An 18,773-nucleotide genomic window follows, 5' to 3' on the forward strand; every position below is an offset into this window, starting at 1 on the left:
AGTCTGGTCACCCGGCATTCTTTTCCTCTGCTATTGCATTTTAACGTCTCTCCTTCAAATAAAGGATAAAGATGTCTGTAGCCTTTGAAGGAAATAATCATTCTACTTACATTCTCAGGGCTCTATAGCATGGTTAAAGTCCAAAACATTTTTTTCCTTGCCTTAAAGGAGGGCAAAGGGCATCCACAGTACCACATTTTCTGGCCCTTGGCCAAGTTTAAATGGAAGCTGAGCCCAAAGGCAATTTTGAGCTCACCAATTTTGCACAGGACCTGGGACATCAAGAGCTGCTGTGCTCTCACCATCTGTAAGAGTCCTGCAGTTGGAGGGCGGCTGACAACTGCTATTGATACAAAGCAGAGAAACGTACTGTGTCCCTTCCCAGAGCTGGGTACTTTATAGAGGGACTGAATTACTATGTAGGACCCCAGAGAAGGACAAAAATGAAGTCAGAAAAGGATGCTGGTTGTAAATTAATTTTCTGATAAGGACCACAGATTTCAAAAGCTGTTTCATGGCACGGACTCTCTTTGTGCCTCAGTCAACAAGCTGTCACACATGAGAACACAAAGAACTGGGAACAAGAAGAGGGAACAGTCATAAAACTACTCAACCAAAGGTGGGAAAAAAAATCCCACAAATGGTAAGACAACGCATAACTCAAAGGCTATGTGATTTACTACAGCTTTTTTTCAAAAAAACTTTAATTATTCTTATTAACTGCAGTCAACCAAGATGCAAATATTGTAATTTGAAATGTTTACATAATACGGTCTATTTCCCCAAACCTGGAAAAAACTGGTTTTATTTCTGGCCCAAAATCACAGACTGAAGGATACCACGATGCAAATCCAGTTAAAGAGGAGCATGAATAAATAGTCTGCTGGCCTCCCATCAAAAGCTCCTGGAAACAAAAACAAGCCAAATGTCATGGTTCAGAATTTCAGAACAAAGTAACATCTACATAGAGAAACACTTCAAAAAGTTATAGAAAAAGCCAAAATGAGAACATTTTAAAAACCACTCGTCTCTAGAAAAGTGAATTTTTTAAAATATCTAAACAATGTCCCCAATAAAGCCCTGAATCAAAGTTACCTGAATAAGGTTAATCTATGCTCTCCTAACTGAATTCCAGTAAGTGACATGCTCTGACTACCATAGGCTAAAATAGATGCAGAGAAAGTACAGTCAATTCCACGGCTACTGAGCCCTGCATCCCAAAGACCAGTGAGGCCCCCCAAGCTCCTTCCCAGCCTGTCAGCCTTTCCTTCTTGGCTCTCACCGTGACCTGAAGGCCGCATTCAGGATGACATGCTTGATCCCTGTCCTCCTCCACTAGACTGTAAGCTCTGTCAGAGGAGCAACCATAGCTGTTTTGTCTCCTGTTGTGTCTCCTCCAGCATGGCTATGCTGGGAGGCACTTACCATTATTATTAGAAACACAAACACACACACACAACCCCCTGTACCACACTGGCCTTAGATACTGAAAAAGAAAGTCTCTGTCTTCCAGAGACTTACATTCTACCACGGGAAAACAATGTGGGGGAAGGAGTGAATAAAGCGTCCCAAAACCTTTCCATAGCCTCTGACTCAGTCCTCATACTGCATCTGGAAGGGAGAACGGAAAGACCTATGACCTGCTTCTTACAGATGTGGAGTTAAAGTCACATGACCAGAGTCACACAGCTTGTTAGAAGCAGAGTGACATCAAATTACTAGCACAGTGCTGCTGTCACTGCGCCATATGCCTTACTGGGCAGAATAATCAACAACGGGCTCTCTTATAAGCATGATTCCTAATGCCTTTGGTTAGAAGACTTTAAGAGAAGCAAAAAAAAAACAAAAAAAAACAGAAATGACTGTAAGATCACTCTAGCTTGAAAGTTACTTTCCCTCCCCACTCCACACCCCCTCACAGTTACATGATATAGCTAGTCAATTTAAAAAAAGAAACCCAACAAGTGTCAGCAAGGCAGAAAGATATATCTAAAACAAAATAGGTTTCCAGCAAAAGTGTCTTCTACTCTCCTTTATTTCTCCCTTGATACCTCAAAGCACACTTCAGTCACAGTGTTAAGCAGGCCTAATGCTAGAGGATCACAATGATGAATCAGAGCTGAAATTCTAACACAATTTCTGAATTTTAATAATAGCTGTGCTTCTTTTGATGTGGCTTTGGCTGTCTGATTCCTAAGGAGTCTTTAGACTGAGTACTTAAAATATTGTAATCATATAAATTACAGTACTATATTATCTGACATGCTTGCAACTCAGAATTTACAAATTAACTGGTTTCAAATTACAGTCTTCCAGTTCAAATCAGAAACCTCATAAATAAGTCAACTCTGCTATATACCTAACAATTTAGCCAGGAGGGAAAATATGCAGGTGGCAAACATTTTGTCAAGATGTTAACTTAAAGCTATGTGGCTGAGAGAAAACTGGGGATCCGTGAACCTAGGTTCCAGTCCTAACTGCATTAACTCAAAAAGCTTTGCGACTTTTGAGACATGTCACCACCACTCCAGATCACTGTTTTCTTATCTATAAAATAAGAGCATTAAGTAGAATGATCTCAAAAGCTCCCCTCCATAAGTTCATAGCAGCTATTATTCATAATGGCCAAAAAATGAAACCAAGTCAAATGTCTATCAACTGACGCCTGAATAAACAAAATGAGGTATGTCCATACGATGGAATCTTAATTGGCGATATAATGGAATGAAGTACTGACACATGCTCTATGGAAGAATCTTGAAAACATTATGCTATGTAAAAGACATAAGTCACAAAAGGCAACAAAATGATTTTAAGAAATGCCCAGAACAGGCAAATCTAAAGAGTCAATAAGATCAGTGGTTTTGGTCGGGTACAGTGGCTCACACCTATAATCCCAGCACTTTGGGAGGCTGAGGTGGGCGAATCACCTGAGGTCAGGAGTTTGAGACCAGCCTGGCCAACATGGTAAAACCCTGTCTACTAAAAATACAAAAATTAGCTGGGCGTGGTGGCACGTACCTGGAGTCCCAGCTACTCAGGAGCCTGAGGCATGAGAATCGCTTGAACCCAGGAGGCAGAGGTTGCAGTCAGCTGAGATCATGCCACTGCACTCCAACCTGGGTGACAGAGTAAAACTGTATCTCAAAAAAAAAAAAAAAAAAAGAGTGGCCATGGAATTATTACAATTTAGGTTTAAAAATAGCATTAGAATTATTTTTCAAGTCCTTATAGTTCAGAGTTAAATTCTGAAATATTTACCAATGAAATGTCTGGCATTTTGCTTCAAAAAATCAGGGGTGGAGGACAGTCATAGATATAAATAAAACAAGATTGGCTATGAGGTAACTATTAGAGGTGATAACCATTAGATGGTTAAGCAGGGTTCGTACTGACATACACTACAACAGGGATGAACCTTAAAAACATTGTGATAAGTGAAAGAAGTCAGTCACCAGAGGACATATGAAATGTCCTGAATAGGTGAATCCATAGACACAGAAAGTAGTTTAGTGGTTGCCAGAGGCTGGGAGGAGGGAAAGAGGAGGGTAAACTGTGACTGCTTTGGCTTTTTTAGGAAGTAATGAAAATGTTCTAGAATTAGATTGTGGTGACAGCTGCATAACACTGTGAATATACTAAAGATCACTGAATTGTACACCTTAAAATGGTTAAAATGATGAATTTTATGTTATGCGAATTTGGTCTCAACAAAAAGAAAAAGGTTCATTGACTTTTCCCTCCACTTTTTCATATGTTTGAAAATTTTCCAGAATAAAATTTTAAATAACTGATCATAGATCATCCACACTTAATCTATTTTACTACTGAGATAACATTTACTATCAATATAAAAAAATTACTCCAGCTGGACACAGTGGCTCACACCTGTAATCCCAGCACTTTGGGAGGCCAAGGTGGGCAGATCTCTCAAGCCCAGGAGTTCAAGACCAGGCTGGGCAACATAGTGAAACCCCATCTCTACAAAAACACAAAAGTCAGCCAGGTGTGGCAGTTTAACACCCATACTTGTAGCTACTAGGGAGGCTAAGGTGGGAGGATCACTTGAACCCAGGCAGTCAAGGCTGCAGGGAGCCACGACCGTGCCACTATACTCCAGCCTGGGTGACAGAATAAGACCCTGTCTCAAAACAAACAAACAAAAAAAAATTACTCTAACAAATTAATCCTCAATTAAGTTATACCAGAAAGGTAGACTGCTAAGCACTCAGTATCACAATGGGTCCAACTGGAACAAAGGAGAATAAAAATCACATATTCTGGTAGATTTAAAGATCAAACCCCTGACATGGTGGTGAGAGGACTGGTCGTCAGTTTCACTTCTGCCAAGTTACTTCACTTCCTTGAATCTCCTATTCATCTTTTGGTAAAACTCAGGAAATAAACTAGGTTTCTCCCAATAGTAATATAATAGTCTATGACCTTATACTTTGTATTAATACAATTTCTTTATTTTGAAAAAGAACCTAGTAGCAAATGCCAATTTAAGGAAAAATGTTACTTGACATCAAATAGCCATCCTACTATTTCCCTGCAGTGATGAGGCTGATTCACAATTCTCAACCACATGAACACTGACTTACATTTAAGGGTGGTTCAGAGTTCTCTACCCTGAGGTAACAGCCAGCAAGTTTATAAAGTCTCTGAAGTCAGTCAGCCTTTTCAAAATCATTTAAATTTAACAAAATTATATCCATACTGTAACACAGCGTACTGATGCATTGTTTCTTTAGTGTAAGCAACTCAGAAAAGCATATAAGGTATCGTAGGAAATAAATGACAATTCAGTAAGATTTTTCGAATTTATCCATAATATTACGTAGGTTGGCTGGGCGCGTTGGCTCACACCTGTAATCCCAGCACTTTGGGAGGCCGAGGCAGGCAGATCACTTGAGGTCAGGAGTTTGAGATCAGCCTGGCCAACAGGGTGAAACCCCGTCTCTACTAAAACTACAAAAATTAGCCAGGTATGGTGGCAGGTGCCTATAATCTCAGCTACTCAGGAGGCTGAGGCACGAGAATTGTGTGATCCCGAGAGGCAGAGGCTGCAGTGAACTGAGATGGCACCACTGCACTCCAGCCTAGGCAACAGAGCAAGACTGCCTCAAAAAATAAATAAATAAATAAAATATTACATTGGTATTCATACCTGATAAACTATTATATATCATTAAATCTTGGTTATATACTGTACTTTAGAGTTGAGTTTTTCAATTGGAGAACAAATCTAGGCTTTTAATTACATAAATTAGTGTTTTTCAACCCCAATCTAGGAGACATATATACTCCAGCCCAATTCTGCACTGAAGGACAAGGACTGCTGCAAAAGAAATGAGTGAGACTGCCAAAATAAATGAGAGGCATACAGCTTAGCCACTAAGGAGATGGACAAGACATGTCAACCTCTGATCTGCTACTTTTTGCATCTATAAAATGGTAACACTGCTACTTATACCTCAGGATGTTGTGAGAATTAAAAATTGAATAAGCTAAGTGCCTGGTGCAGTCCCAGCACAGTCACTGAGCATTTACTATCAATACCCAGTTTCTTTTTGTAATGCTAACTGCCCTCCAAATTCCTCCAAAGAAAACACATAGATTAGTAAATGAGAAAGAAACAATACTTAAAACAACTATGGGTAACATACCTGTTTCCAGTCGTGTAGAATACTGATATAAGAAATACAAATTGACCAAATAAAGAAATCCAGTTCCTGGACCCACAGGGAAATAAAAGGTGGCAGTGATTGGCCTCCAAATCTGTCCAGATCAAAATAAACACAGCTGTTAGTTTCTGTAAGCCTGGTTATTTTTTTCCCTTTTAACTAAACAAAATTAACCCCTGCAAAGCATCCTCCTCAATGAGAGGTATGAAAGTGATACTACCAACACAATTCAAGAAAACAGCTGAAGAAAAGTGTTCACACCAGTTACGATCACATTAATCTGCAAATCAATGGAATAAAACGACATCATAAAATAAGCAACAAATATTTCTAAACAAGTTGAAACAAAATCCATACTATATGAGTACATGATCAGTCTTTACTAAGATCAGGCATACAAGTAAGCCTACATCAAAAAATGAATTACAAAGGCTTAATTTCCAACAGTACAGTAATGCCTCTATTTAGGGAAAGAATATTCTAGAATGACAAACCTTGTCCAAAAATGCCACAAAGGCAGAAGTAAAACAACAATTTTTTATTCAAACCAATGCACTAAATAGGCAATAGGGGCACTTTTTCTTTAAAAACATTTCCCTGAAAAAACAAAACATAAGAAGGGTCTAAAGTAATAAGTAGGCCAGGTTCAGTGGCTCATGCCCTGTAATCACAGCACTTTAGAAAGACGAGGCAGGCAGATCACCTGAGATGAAAAGTTCAAGACCAGCCTGGCCAACATGGTGAAACTACATCTCTACTAAAAATATAAAAATTAGCCCGGTGTGGTGGCAGGCGCCTGTAATCTCAGTTACTTGGGAGGCTGAGGCAGGAGAATCGCTCCATCTCAAAAAAATTAAATTAAATTAAATTAAATTAAATAATAAAGTAACAAGTAAGCCTCATTCCCAACTTCCAGTCTCCCAGTTCCAACAACAGCTGATCAGTGTCCTGTATTTCCTCTAAGAAACACATGTTACTATTACTCATTCTTCTTTATTCTACTCTATATGGCACTGTTTTATACCTTGGTTCATTCCCGACAAAATATTTTAATTGGTTTCACAGTATTCCTTGTATGTGAATGTCTAAACTTTTGTTTAAACTGTTACAATGCCACAATGAATATTCCTGTAAATCCTCTTTATATGTGCATATACAGAATAAGTTCCTGTCAATAAATCTGCTAGAGCAACAGACATAAGCATTTATTTTGGTAGATACTGCCAAATGCCTACAAAAATGTCTGCTCGATTTATACTTCCTCCTAAAAAGTAGATGACTGCCTGTCTTCTCTCCATACTCTCACCATTTCATGTATTATATATTCACCAATCTGAAAACTAATTTTTATTTGCATTATGAGAAGTCAAGCACCTTCTCATGTTTTAAAAACCTGAGCATTTCCTTTATTCATCTGTTCTTCTGGATTTACATTTCTTTTTTTTTTTTTTTTTTCCCCGAGATAGGATCTTGCTCTGATGCCCAGGCTGGCGTGCAGTGGCATGATCTTAGCTCACCACAACCTCCACCTCCCACACTCAGGTGATTCTCCCACCTCAGCCTCCCGAGTAGCTGGGACTACTAGCACGCACCACCACACCTGGCTAATTTTTATATTTTTTGTAGATACAGGGTCTCATGATGTCGCCCAGGCTCGTCTCAAACTCCTGAGCTCAAGCAATCCCCCTGCCCTGGCCTCCCAAAGTGCTGGGATTACAGGCATGAGCCATCGCACCTGGCTGTATTTCTTCAGACATTATGAAATTTCTCTTTCTCATCATTGCAAGCATTTTCTGATCAGTCATTCGACTTTCATGGTATTTTTGCCATATTTTGGCATACAAAGGTTTAATTAAATGTAAGCAAATGTGTCCACGATATGTCATGTTTAGAAAGTCTTTTTGCTCCAAGAATGTAAGTGTTTACGGTTTTATTTTAGCACTTTCAAGGTGCATCCAAGGAATGAGGAAGAGATCCAACTGTTTTTCTAAATGGTCGCCCTGTTTTCCCAATGCCATTTACAGAGTAACCCTCATTTTTTCCAATTATTTGTAAAACTACTTTCATTGAACATTTATACTCTAGCTTCTTTTATATTAAGGTCTATTTTAACACCATTCTGTTTGGAATTGATTCCTATGCCAATATCAAGTTATTTTAATTTCTTTTTTTTTTTTTTTTTTTTTGAGACAAGGTCTCAGTCTGTTGCTCAGGTTGGAGTGCAGTGTCATGACCACAGCTCACTGTAACCTCAAATTTCTGGGTTCAAGCAATTCTCCACTCAGCCTCCCAAGTGGCTAGGACTACAGGCATGTACCATCGCACCTGTTTAATTTTTTTTTTTTTTTTTTTTTTTGGAGACGGGCTCTCCCTACGTTGTCCAGGCTGGTCTCAAACTGCCAGCCTCAAATGATCCTCCCACCTCAGCCTCCCAAAGTGCTGGGATTATAGGCATGAGCCACTGTGCCTAGCCTAATTTCTATTACTTTTATAATATATTTTAATACCTGGTGAAGTTAAATAGCTAAATGATATCCCCCCACCTGTTTTTTCTTCAACAATTGTCACAATTTTCTTGGTTAGTCTCAATATTTTATTTTTCTAAATGAATTAGAACCATTATTTCATTATATCCATGTGATATTGATATAATTCCCAGCCAAAAAGTTTTTCATAGCTCTTAGAGTTGTCTATAGAGCTATCTCTTTCCATCTTTTTATATCTAACCACAAAAGTTGAGTATCTTACTGCCTACAATATTGAAAATTGAGCTTCGACCAGGTGCAGTGGCTCATGCCTGTAACCCCAGCACTTTGGGAGGCCAAGGCGGGCAGATCACCTGAGGTTGGGAGTTCAAGACCAGCCTGACCAACATGGAGAAACCTCGTCTCTCCTAAAAACACAAAATTAGCCGGGCATGGTGGCGCATGCCTGTAATCCCAGCTACTCGGGAGGCTGAGGCAGAAGAATCGCTTGAACCCAGGAGGCAGAGGTTGCAGTGAGCCGAGATCACGCCATTGCACTGAAGCCTGGGCAACAAGAGTGAAACTCTGTCTCAACAAAAAAGAAAATTGAGCTTCTTGGGCTTTCTAAGCATACAACCCTAGCTGTAAATCAACTTTTGTATCTTATTTCATTCTTGTTTAATTCACTGGCTGGCACCCCCACCAGAACAATGTTAAATAATGATTGAAGTAGACGGCCTTCCTAAACTTTTGGAAATGGCAGCGAAATGCTGGCTTTTGGTATGAGAGCTATATGTCTATCTCATTGCACACTAGCATATACCAAGCACAAAAGATATGCCCCCTGAATTCCTCAGAGTAGTGGGGAAGGCTGTCAAAAGAAGAAAGAGTTGGCAGAAGGGAGGGGACATGTGGACTTGTTACAAAGGCCCCAAGAATTGCAAGAGCACAATAACTGAACGAGTACTGCTAACAATTCGAGTGTGGTTGGAATGGAGGACATCAGTCACGGGGACTGGCCACATACAGACTGGCCAGCTCCATTCTCCAAGTATGGGAATGTAACCCTCAGAGCTTAATACCTTGCAGAGGGAAGCATGATGTGCATACCGAAAAAGTGACTTTCCAAGAAACTTGTATTAAACCAGAAAAATAAAATAGGTTAACATTTGTTTTGATTTATTCACAACTTTATCACAGAAACAGGATAGTTTGTTGGAAAGAAACTGGAGATGATTTGAGAAGGCCTGGGTTTCAGTTTTTGCTTACAAGTCACCACTTCTGAGCCTCAATTTCCATAGTTAATGGTTTTTTTAAATAAATCATTAAATTAGTGTGCTACTCTGCTTATTTACATGCACTGATTCAGGAGATGGATTTCATAGATGAGGAAACAGGATGAGAAAAGGTTAAGTATCAGCCAGTAAGTGGTGAAGCTAGAACTTTATCCCAGACAGTCTGACTCCAGAGTTTGTGATATTAAGCCCCTATTTTTACAATCCCTCTCACAAATGGCATCAGTATTATGAGGTACAACTATAATTAGTGTAAGTGTTCACTACTAAGACATGTATAATCCTGAAATGGACTCAGAATAAACCTACTAATTCATTCTCTGTGCTTCAGAAAAGCACTGGGAGTAAAGACCAGAAGCAAAACCTCCTAAGTAGCCCTGGAACCTTAGAAACGTATGGACGTCAAATTGGCTTCATCATCTACCCAATGACATTATCCTATGACTTCTGCCTTCCTTATCTTACAGGGTTTGTAAAAGGTTGGAATTAAGACAGTGAATTAAAAAGATGCTTTGTAAAAAGAATTAATATGTGTGGGTGTATTAATTGTATTATCACCATCTTTTCGGAAACACCTGCTAACCGGTTTTTATAAATTCATATTTCAACTACCCCCATATTCCTATAAGTTACTCAAGGCCTGGTGTGGAAAAGAAACCTCGTTTTTGTCTGACTACATTTTCTCTAATGCTGATGACACAAGACTATTTTTAGTCACTGTGCGCACCTGTTCTTTGGAAATCAGTGTCTGTCAAAATATCTCACTTCTTTTCCCTGTTCATTAAGCCTACCCTTGAGTTATACTTGCTTTCATTGATCTAAAAGACTTAATATTATTTTTGTTTTACTTTAAAATTATAATCTAAAAACACCAGAAGACAGCTTATCTCTTTAGAAGGATACAGTGTAACATATTTCGGAAATCCCCGTTGTAAGTATCCAACTAAATCCCATTTTTTCCTCTACCAGATATGTAAACAGGAGAAGGAATTGGCTTTATGTTCAGCGCCAGGAGTAAAGAGGCCCATTTTCAACCCTGGAGAGCCTAAGAGGCTGCCAGCTGCAGCACAGAGAGCCAAAACTTGCAGACAGAGGACTGCCTGCCTCACACTTACTGAGAGGACTCATTGGGGAGTATCTCATTTTAAGTCCACAGCAACCCCAAGACTAGGCCCATAATGATCCTAGTTTTTTTCAGGAAGAAAGCTGGGCCCTAATTAGAGTTCCGGTAATCCACCCAGAGTTCCTCACTTAACAAGGACATGTAGCCCATGTGCTCACTGCTATACACACTCTTCAAGAAGATGTAAGACATTGTTCCTCAGTTATTAGTCCAACAACTTGAGAGTGTAGGTTGCAGCCATCCTTTAACTAAAATCTTCTAAACAATCTGCTACTGAAATAATTTGCCATCCAGAGTCTAGAGTGTTTCGTTGTTTTTTTTTTTAAAGTATGAAAAGTGAAGATTTGTCTGAAATAAGGATCACTTGATTTGAACTTAAGTATGTATCAGCCACCAAACAAGAAAGATGATGAGCACCTGTGTGACAAATGCTGGTTTAGCAAACTGTAGCCTTTTTTGCTGGGTGGGGGGGACACGACGAGTAGGCAAGAAAAGGCCCCTTCCACTCATTTAAACAAATGAAATGCACTTAATCTTTAAAAAGAGCAATTAGAAGCCATCAAATCTACTCCTAGATATATAAGCAACAGAAATGACTATTCATGCTCACCCAGAAATACATATGTTCACCAAGACATGTACTAGAATGTTCATAGCAGCACCATTCATAACAGCCAAACTGGAAACTGCCCAAAAGGTCCATTAATAGCTGAATGAGTAAATAGATTGTGGCATGGTCTCACAATGAGCAATCTATAACCACATGCAACAACATGGGTGACTCTCAAACATAATGTTGATAAAAGCAGCTAGACACAAAAGAGAACATACTTCATAATTCCATCTATAGAAAGCATAAAGACTGGCAAAAACAATACATGGTATTAAAAATCCAGAGCACAGTCACCCTTAGAGAGGACAGTGACCAGAAGGAAGCAGGAGGAAGGTTTTAGGGATTCTGTTTCTTGATCTGAATGCTGGCTATGCACATGTTTTGAATTTTTAAAAACTCAGCTATAAACTTATTATACATACACTCTCCTGCTTATATATTATAACTCAAGAAAAAGTTTTTTAAAAAGCCACAATCCAATGGGCAACGTTATTATAGACCACAGCTGAACTGTTCAACGTGGACAGGACTACTAAGGAAAGATTTTCAACTATACATACCAAAACACTTGCCACTAGAGTTCTATAGCCAAACCTTGATGGATATAGAACTTTGATGCTCAGCCTATAGCCCAAGTTCATTCTCCTCCCTGCTAAGTTGAAATGTCTCTCTTCCCCAATCCACTCTTAAATCAGTCTCCTAAGGTTGCTGTCATCAGGTTAAATGTGATATGTAAGCAAAAGCTTGGCAAATGTAAGCACCAGGCTGAGTCACAGAATTGGTCGGTACCATTTCTTATCCCTGGAAACAAATTAGAGAAATCAAGAGTTCACATCTTCCCATTTCAAGTCAGGATGCTTTTAAGGAGACAAAGCAGAATAATCATCCAGCAGTTACATTTCAATTACTAATTAAAATTAGAATCTTACTGTCCAGGAGAGAAGGAAATAAGGCATAAAGTATTGGCTGATAAATAAAAATTGGCAGCTTTTTTTTCCCCACATTAACTACAAACGAGGCAACTATTTTTGAATAGCCTATTTATCAGGCTATTTACTGGGTATTACAAACATTTTTCTATGTGTTCTACATATTACAGGCAAGAAGTAGATAACATATTTCCTCAGTTTGAAGGTACTCATTCTTGTGTTTCTGAAATTAGAGTGTCTTACAATCAATACACTGGTTTAATGTAATTTCTACAAATTACATTAAACCAAACCTGTCCCCCAAAAAAGTTGCATTAAATTGATGGTGCATTGTATAATCAATGGAGTCTTAGAACAAAGTTAATATGCTATTATATTATCCTCAGATCCTAAAGAAATTGAGGCTCAGACAGGACAAATAACTTGCCTAAGGATACACAACTAGCAGGGGGCTGAGCCAGGCCTTGAGACCATGATTCAACTACTTGAAATCTAACAGTCTTTCTACTCTAATAGAAAAGGAAAAATAATTTGCTATGATTGATTTGGAAGAAATCACCTTCAAAAATGTTTTGCTACATACTTATTTTTTTCGTAGATATTATGCAAAGGAGTTAAACAAGACAGCTTAGAACTATCTCTGACTCAATGAAATAGAAACTGAAACTGAAGCTGTCTACAAAATGGGGGTAACACTTATCTCAGGATGATTGTCGGAGTTCAATGACATAACCTCAGAGAAGTTGTAACAGGGTGATGTTATTTTGGCCAAAGAAATGAAGAAATACCGCCAAGCAGGCAGCCCTGGGAGACATAACCTTAGAAAACACAAAGGCAGCAGGAATTGCCACCTCTTGTGTAGTTAATCAAGGATTAATATGAAGACATTTCATTATTGTGAACTATTTGATTGATGAATGTAAATCTGAGGGACTCAGAAGAGGGAGAAATCATAGACAACAGTATAATGAGTCTTGACACACACCTGTTTCAACCTATCCAACCTAAAGAAATAACGTTATAAACCTCAGAGTTTCAAACCAACAAGCTACACACAGGAATCGATAGCTTAGGAGGAAAAATAACTTGTCACTTCCAACATAAGCACACAATTCTAAATCAATCACTCCCCTATTTTTGTAAGCTGTGAAAGATTCAGCTTCTAAGGAAAAGAGGAGCTTTCTAGCAGAATTCTGCTAAAACACACCTCACGCTGTCCGTGCACAGCAGCCTTCAAATGCAGTTTTTCCTTGACTGCTTCATTTGCAAATGAGTTCCTCCAGGTGGGTCTAAAAGTTACATGTGTCCAAAATAGGCAAGAATCAGAGTAACAAGAAAAAAAGACAAGGTACAGCTGTTGGTCTTTCCACACCTGGGCAGTCCACTGTCCTGCCTCCTGCGGTAGCTTCTCCCAGCCTGGGGATAACAAGCTGAGAAGAAATAATACAGGGAAGATGATAAAATCGTGGAAGATGTGACAAGAACAATGACTTTTTCTAATCAGTTCACCACTTTTAACATTATACACTCACAGCCTGTTAGAGAGGCTTATTTACATTACTTCTTTACAACGTGCTTATTTACGTCATGTAGTCACTAGTATCACCACACAAGTGAGGATTTTGCAAACAAGGACAACGAGCCGGTTTTGACCAGCTCCTTCTCACACATTAATATGCCACCATTGCTCCCCATGACCACACATTACCCAACAAGCCACAAGGAACAAAGTGCACAACATTAACTCAGCCAACAAATATTTACTAAAGTAATAAACCCAGAACAGTATGCAATTCCGGCTGCACTCCAGAATCATATTTTTATTTCCAACTGCTCCCTGGGACTCTCCACATGGATGCCTAAAAAGCATCTCAAGACTTAGCATGGCCAAAACCCAACTCTTCATCCATACCAGCCCCCACTCCCAACCTAGGCATCCCTGACCATTCCCCATCTCAGTCAAGGGCTCCGCCATCCACTCAGCTGCTCCTGTGAAAACAGTAGTATCTTTCAGTCCTGCTTGCTTCAGCCATTCACTCTTCATATCCGTTCAGCTGTAATCTTGTCCCCTCTGCCAAGTCTATGCCCTTTTCTCTATCTTCACAGCCACAGTTTCAAACCACCATCTCTCTGGCCTCCTAACTGGATTCACCTCTCTGATCTCATCACCTAGCCCTTCCTCCTTCAACCCCCTCCATACACACACAAAGTCCACTCCACAGAGTAGTCGGGGCAATCTGTCAGTCCTTTGTTCACAAGGCTCCAAAGACTTCGTAGTGCCCTCAAAATAAAGTTCAAACCTCTTAACATGACATACAAGGCTCAACTATGATCTAGCTTTCACCCACCTTTCCATCTGAGCTTTACTGCACCCAGCTCTGGCTATCTCCCTGCCTTCATCTACCAATCCTCATCCTACAGCTGACCCTGTGCCAGCTGGCAACCCAGTCTTCTTCCTGTTCCCAGCTCCTACCTCTGAGTCTTTCACTTACTAGTGAAAGAATCTAGAACTACTAGTGATGGATATAGAACTTCTACGCTCAGCCTATAGTCCAAGTTCATTCTCCTCCCTGCTATATTGAAATGTCTCTCTTCCCCAATACATTCTTAAGTCAGTCTCCTAAGGTGCTGTCATCAGGTTAAATGTGATATGTAAGCAAAAGCTTGGCAAATATAAGCACCAGGCTGAGTCACAGAATTGGTTGGTTGTCTCCAGAGCCAGATCCACTCAAAGCTGGCTGGTTCCTCAGTATTCCAATTTCTTCAAATGTCTTCTCTGAGGCCTTTCTGGGTGCAACACCCTATCAAATATTATACCCCTTAAATCACGTGCCTCTATGTCTTCACAGGATCTGAAACCTTTTCAGTCCTATTTACTATTGTACCCCAGTGCCCACATACAGCAAGTGAACAATTACTTCCAACAACTCAGTTAATATACAAGCACCTACTATGTGCCAGGCACTATTCTAGGTAACAAGGACAGTGGTGAACAAGGTAAAGATCCAGCTCTCATGGAGCCTTATTCTCTGAGGGGAAGCAGACAAATACCAAAGGGTAACATGCAGCAAGAAAAATGAAGGATAAGGCCGGGTGTGGTGGCTCACACCTCTAATCCCAGCGCTTTGGGAGGCTGAGGCAGGTGGATCACCTGAGGTCAGGAGTTCAAGACCAGCCTGGCCAACATGGCGAAACCCTGTCTCTACTAAAATACAAAAATACGCTGGGCATGGTGGTGTGCGCCTATAATTCCAGCTACTTGGGAGGCTGAGACAGGAGAACCGCTTGAACCCAGGAGGCAGAGGTTGCAGTGAACCAAGATTGCACCATATACACTCCAGCCTGGGCAACAGAGCGAGACTCCGTCTCCAAAAAAAAAAAAAAAAGAAAAAGAAAGAAGAGAAAAATGAAGGATAAGGGAGTGGAGTGAAAGAGGGGCTATTTTATATAGGGCCATCAGAGAAGGCCTTGTCAATAAGAGGGCATTTGGGTACAGACCTGAAGAATGATAGAAGGTAAACAAGTGAGCCACGGTTATCTTCCTCAGGCAGAGAAACAACATGTGCAAAGGCCCTAAGGAGAGATCCAGATAAGCACTGAAGTAACAGCAAGGATCTCATTGTGGAGCCTAAGGTACACTTTGGAGAGCAGTAGGAGATGAGGTCAGAGAGGCAGCAGGGGCCTTGCAGGCCACTGAAAGAACTTGGATTTTACTCATTAAGAAGGGCATGGTAGGATTCTGGACAGAGGAATGACAGCACTTGATTTAGGTTTTAAAAGGATCACTCTAGCTGTCTAGAGAAAAGACAGAAAGGAACCAGATTGCAGTGATAATGGTTTGCAATGGAGAATGACAAGGGATTGTATTCTGGATATATGTCTCAAATAGAGTCAACAGGATTTACTGACAGATTGCGGCGTGTGAGAAAAACAAGAAAAATAAAAGATGACTCTGACAATTAACTTCAGCTCCTCTAATAATGGAGTTGCTATTCACTTCTAAGGCAAAGGGGGAAAGGGGATTCAGTTTTGGACACGTTAAGATGAAGATGACTCTTAGTCATCCAAGTCGTGATTTCAAGTAACTGTTGGATGTACAAATCTGGAAATAGGGAGACAGATCTGGACTGAAGATATTTATATTGACATTTCAGAATCTCCAGTTTACAGAAAGAACATAAAGCCCTGAGGCTGAATGAATGAGACCATCTAAAGCTAGGGAGAGTCTATAGAGAAAGTCCTATAACTGTTTCCTAAGGAACATCCTAACATTTAAAAGTCAGGAGGATAAGGAACCAGCAAAGGAAACCAAGAAATAATACCCAGTGAAGAGAGAGAAAGACAAGAAAACGTTATCCACAGGCCAAGCAAAGGGCTGAAATTAATGCCAGATCTTGCTATCTGACCTGCCGCTGATTAAAGTTTTAAATCAGAAATTGGTGAATACAAATAACCTTCTGAAAACTAGCACTCTCTTGACACAAATGTTACTCTGGACCGTTTCCTTCATGCTTAAGAAAATAACAAGGCCTTCCATTTCTGGACAAATTTACTCTTTGCCCCATTCCTTCGTACATTCTATTACTACGTGGGGGATACTAAATTAGGGCTACAGGGAAATGCAGAAAAATACACTAATTCTTTGTATCTCTGACTTTAAATCATTCCTATAGGAAAAACAAAACAAAACAAAAAAACTCCATTAACGTGAAAGGAACTCAGCTAGAAGTTGGTGAAGTTGACACCTACAGGCCACCCACGTGGGTGACCAGAGGGAGGTCAGAGGGCAATGCTCCAGGCAGACCTAATTGCCAGCGTCCAACAGATTGACAACTACCGCCGACTAATCTCACTGCTTCCTTCATGAGTGCGAAGAGCGGGAAGCACAATCTCACTAAACTAGTTAAGTCAACCCCTCCCCACCAGGCTAAGCCCACAACTCCAGCTATCCAGGACCCGGCTCCCAAAGCCTCCCCCGGCCCAAAGGACCCCGCCCTAAACCGCCGGCTCCGGACGCACTACAAATCCCAGCAGGCACCGCTCGTCCGCAACATGCCGGCCTACGCTCCGCCGCCGCGGATCCTCCTGGGGCCTGTAGTCTCCACGCCCCCCCGTCTCTGGTAAGTACCTGAAACCGATAAAGGAAAGCTTCCGGCCAGAGGAAGAGGTATGCCGGGCTGATGAGGCCGAGTTTGCCGACCAAGGGCACCGCGACGGTGGCGGCGAACCAATAGCGCGTGATCGCCGGGATGCTCCTGAACCAGTCTCCGATGTCCGACATCTTCGACCCACAGGTAGCCAAGATGCACACGACCGCCCGACTCCCCGTGCCGACCCCCTCACGACGCGGCCGGCTCCGCGACTGTTAGGTATCGAGGTGGAAGCCGCCGAAGCCGCGATGCAGAAGGCGGAGACGGGAGGACGTGGCGCCACCGAATTCGGACCAGCGAGACAGCCTTGTGAGGCGAAACTTCCCCTTCCGGCGGCCGCGGACGACGTGACCAGAAGTCCCGCCGCTTAAAGGGCAAGGGCCGATTTTTACCGCCCGGTCGAGGCTCGGCGCCCTGAGGGGCGGAGCCAGGTAGGGCGACGACACGACTGGTGGGAAAACAGTGGTTGCCAGGAGCAACGGCAAAAGTTCCAGCCAATGGCGAGGCCAAATGCCATTCACTTATTTCTCAGAGTTTTAATACGGCTGGATCCACTTGGAGGGTATTTAAAGGGGACGAAGGCAAACGAAGTGTCTAGTTCCTCGTCTACTCACTCATTCCACAAGTGTTCGTCGGGCACAGTTCTAGACACCGGGCAGCTGCGGCTGTCAGCGCTGTCGTGGTACCCTCTCTCCTGATCCTGCATCTTCATTGGGATACTTTATAAACAAATAGATAATGAAGTAAGATAATCTCAGAGAGTGATTGGAAAAATAGGAAAATGAAATGAGATGATGAGGTAGAGTGACGGGGTCGGGGTGCGGCAGTGTGAGGACAGATGGCCACTTTAGGTGTGAACTGGGCCAGCCGGGCAAAGATCTGCGGAAAGAATTTTCCGTGCACAGAAAACAGCCGCTCTAACTAGGTTGGAACCTTGGAAAAACTAAAAGCCAAAATGATCCATCTTGTCTAATTCATCTTGTATAAAAAGGAATCTTTAAGAAAAGATACTGGCCGGGCGCAGTGGCTCAGGCTTGTAATCCCAGCACTAAGGGAGGCCGAGGCTGGCGGATCACGAGGTCAGGAGGTTGAGACCAGCCTGACCAACATGATGAAACCCCGTCTCCACTAAAAATACAAAAATGAGCCGGGCGTGGTGGCGGGCGCCTGTAGTCCCAGCTACTTAGGAGGCTGAGGCTGGAGAATCGCTTGAACCCGGGAGATGGGGGTTGCAGTGAGCCGAGATCGCGCCACTGCACTCCAGCCTGGGGGACGAGGGCCAGATTCCGTCTCAAAAAAAGAAAAAAAGAAGAAGAAAAGAAAAGATACTGAGTAGAGTTTCCTGTTGTTTTGGGATTTGGGGCCTACAGTTTAAGATTGCTAAAGTCTTCCCATAAAGACCACCAGGAACAAACCTGTAGTCCACAAAGTTAGATTTATTAACTTGCTGCAGCAAGGGAGACTGCACTCCAGAGGAACCTCAATGCCTCTCATCAAACAGAAGTGTCATT

General features: G+C 41.4%; 1 protein-coding gene across 6 annotated transcripts in view; it reads right to left on the bottom strand.

The window, feature by feature from the left end:
- DERL1 (derlin 1) overlaps positions 1-17,695 on the bottom strand; it is a 29,301-nt gene extending 11,606 nt beyond the window's left edge. For 3 of the 6 annotated variants that reach the window (XM_025393476.1, XM_025393475.1, XM_025393477.1), the window contains exons 1-3: positions 17,241-17,695; positions 5,670-5,781; positions 840-904 (exon numbers count right to left, since the gene is read on the bottom strand). In XM_025393476.1, the coding sequence (XP_025249261.1) occupies positions 840-904; positions 5,670-5,781; positions 17,241-17,393 (330 nt within the window). In that variant the 5' untranslated portion in view covers positions 17,394-17,695. Of the gene's footprint in view, positions 1-839; positions 905-1,425; positions 1,499-1,575; positions 1,625-5,669; positions 5,782-17,240 lie in introns of those variants that run through there. The other 3 variants (XM_025393479.1, XM_025393478.1, XM_025393480.1) reach the window with 3 other exon arrangements.
- Between the last annotated feature and the right edge of the window lie 1,078 nt (positions 17,696-18,773).

The sequence above is a fragment of the Theropithecus gelada genome, chromosome 8 (genome assembly GCF_003255815.1).
Source record: "Theropithecus gelada isolate Dixy chromosome 8, Tgel_1.0, whole genome shotgun sequence".
NCBI lineage: Eukaryota > Metazoa > Chordata > Mammalia > Primates > Cercopithecidae > Theropithecus > Theropithecus gelada.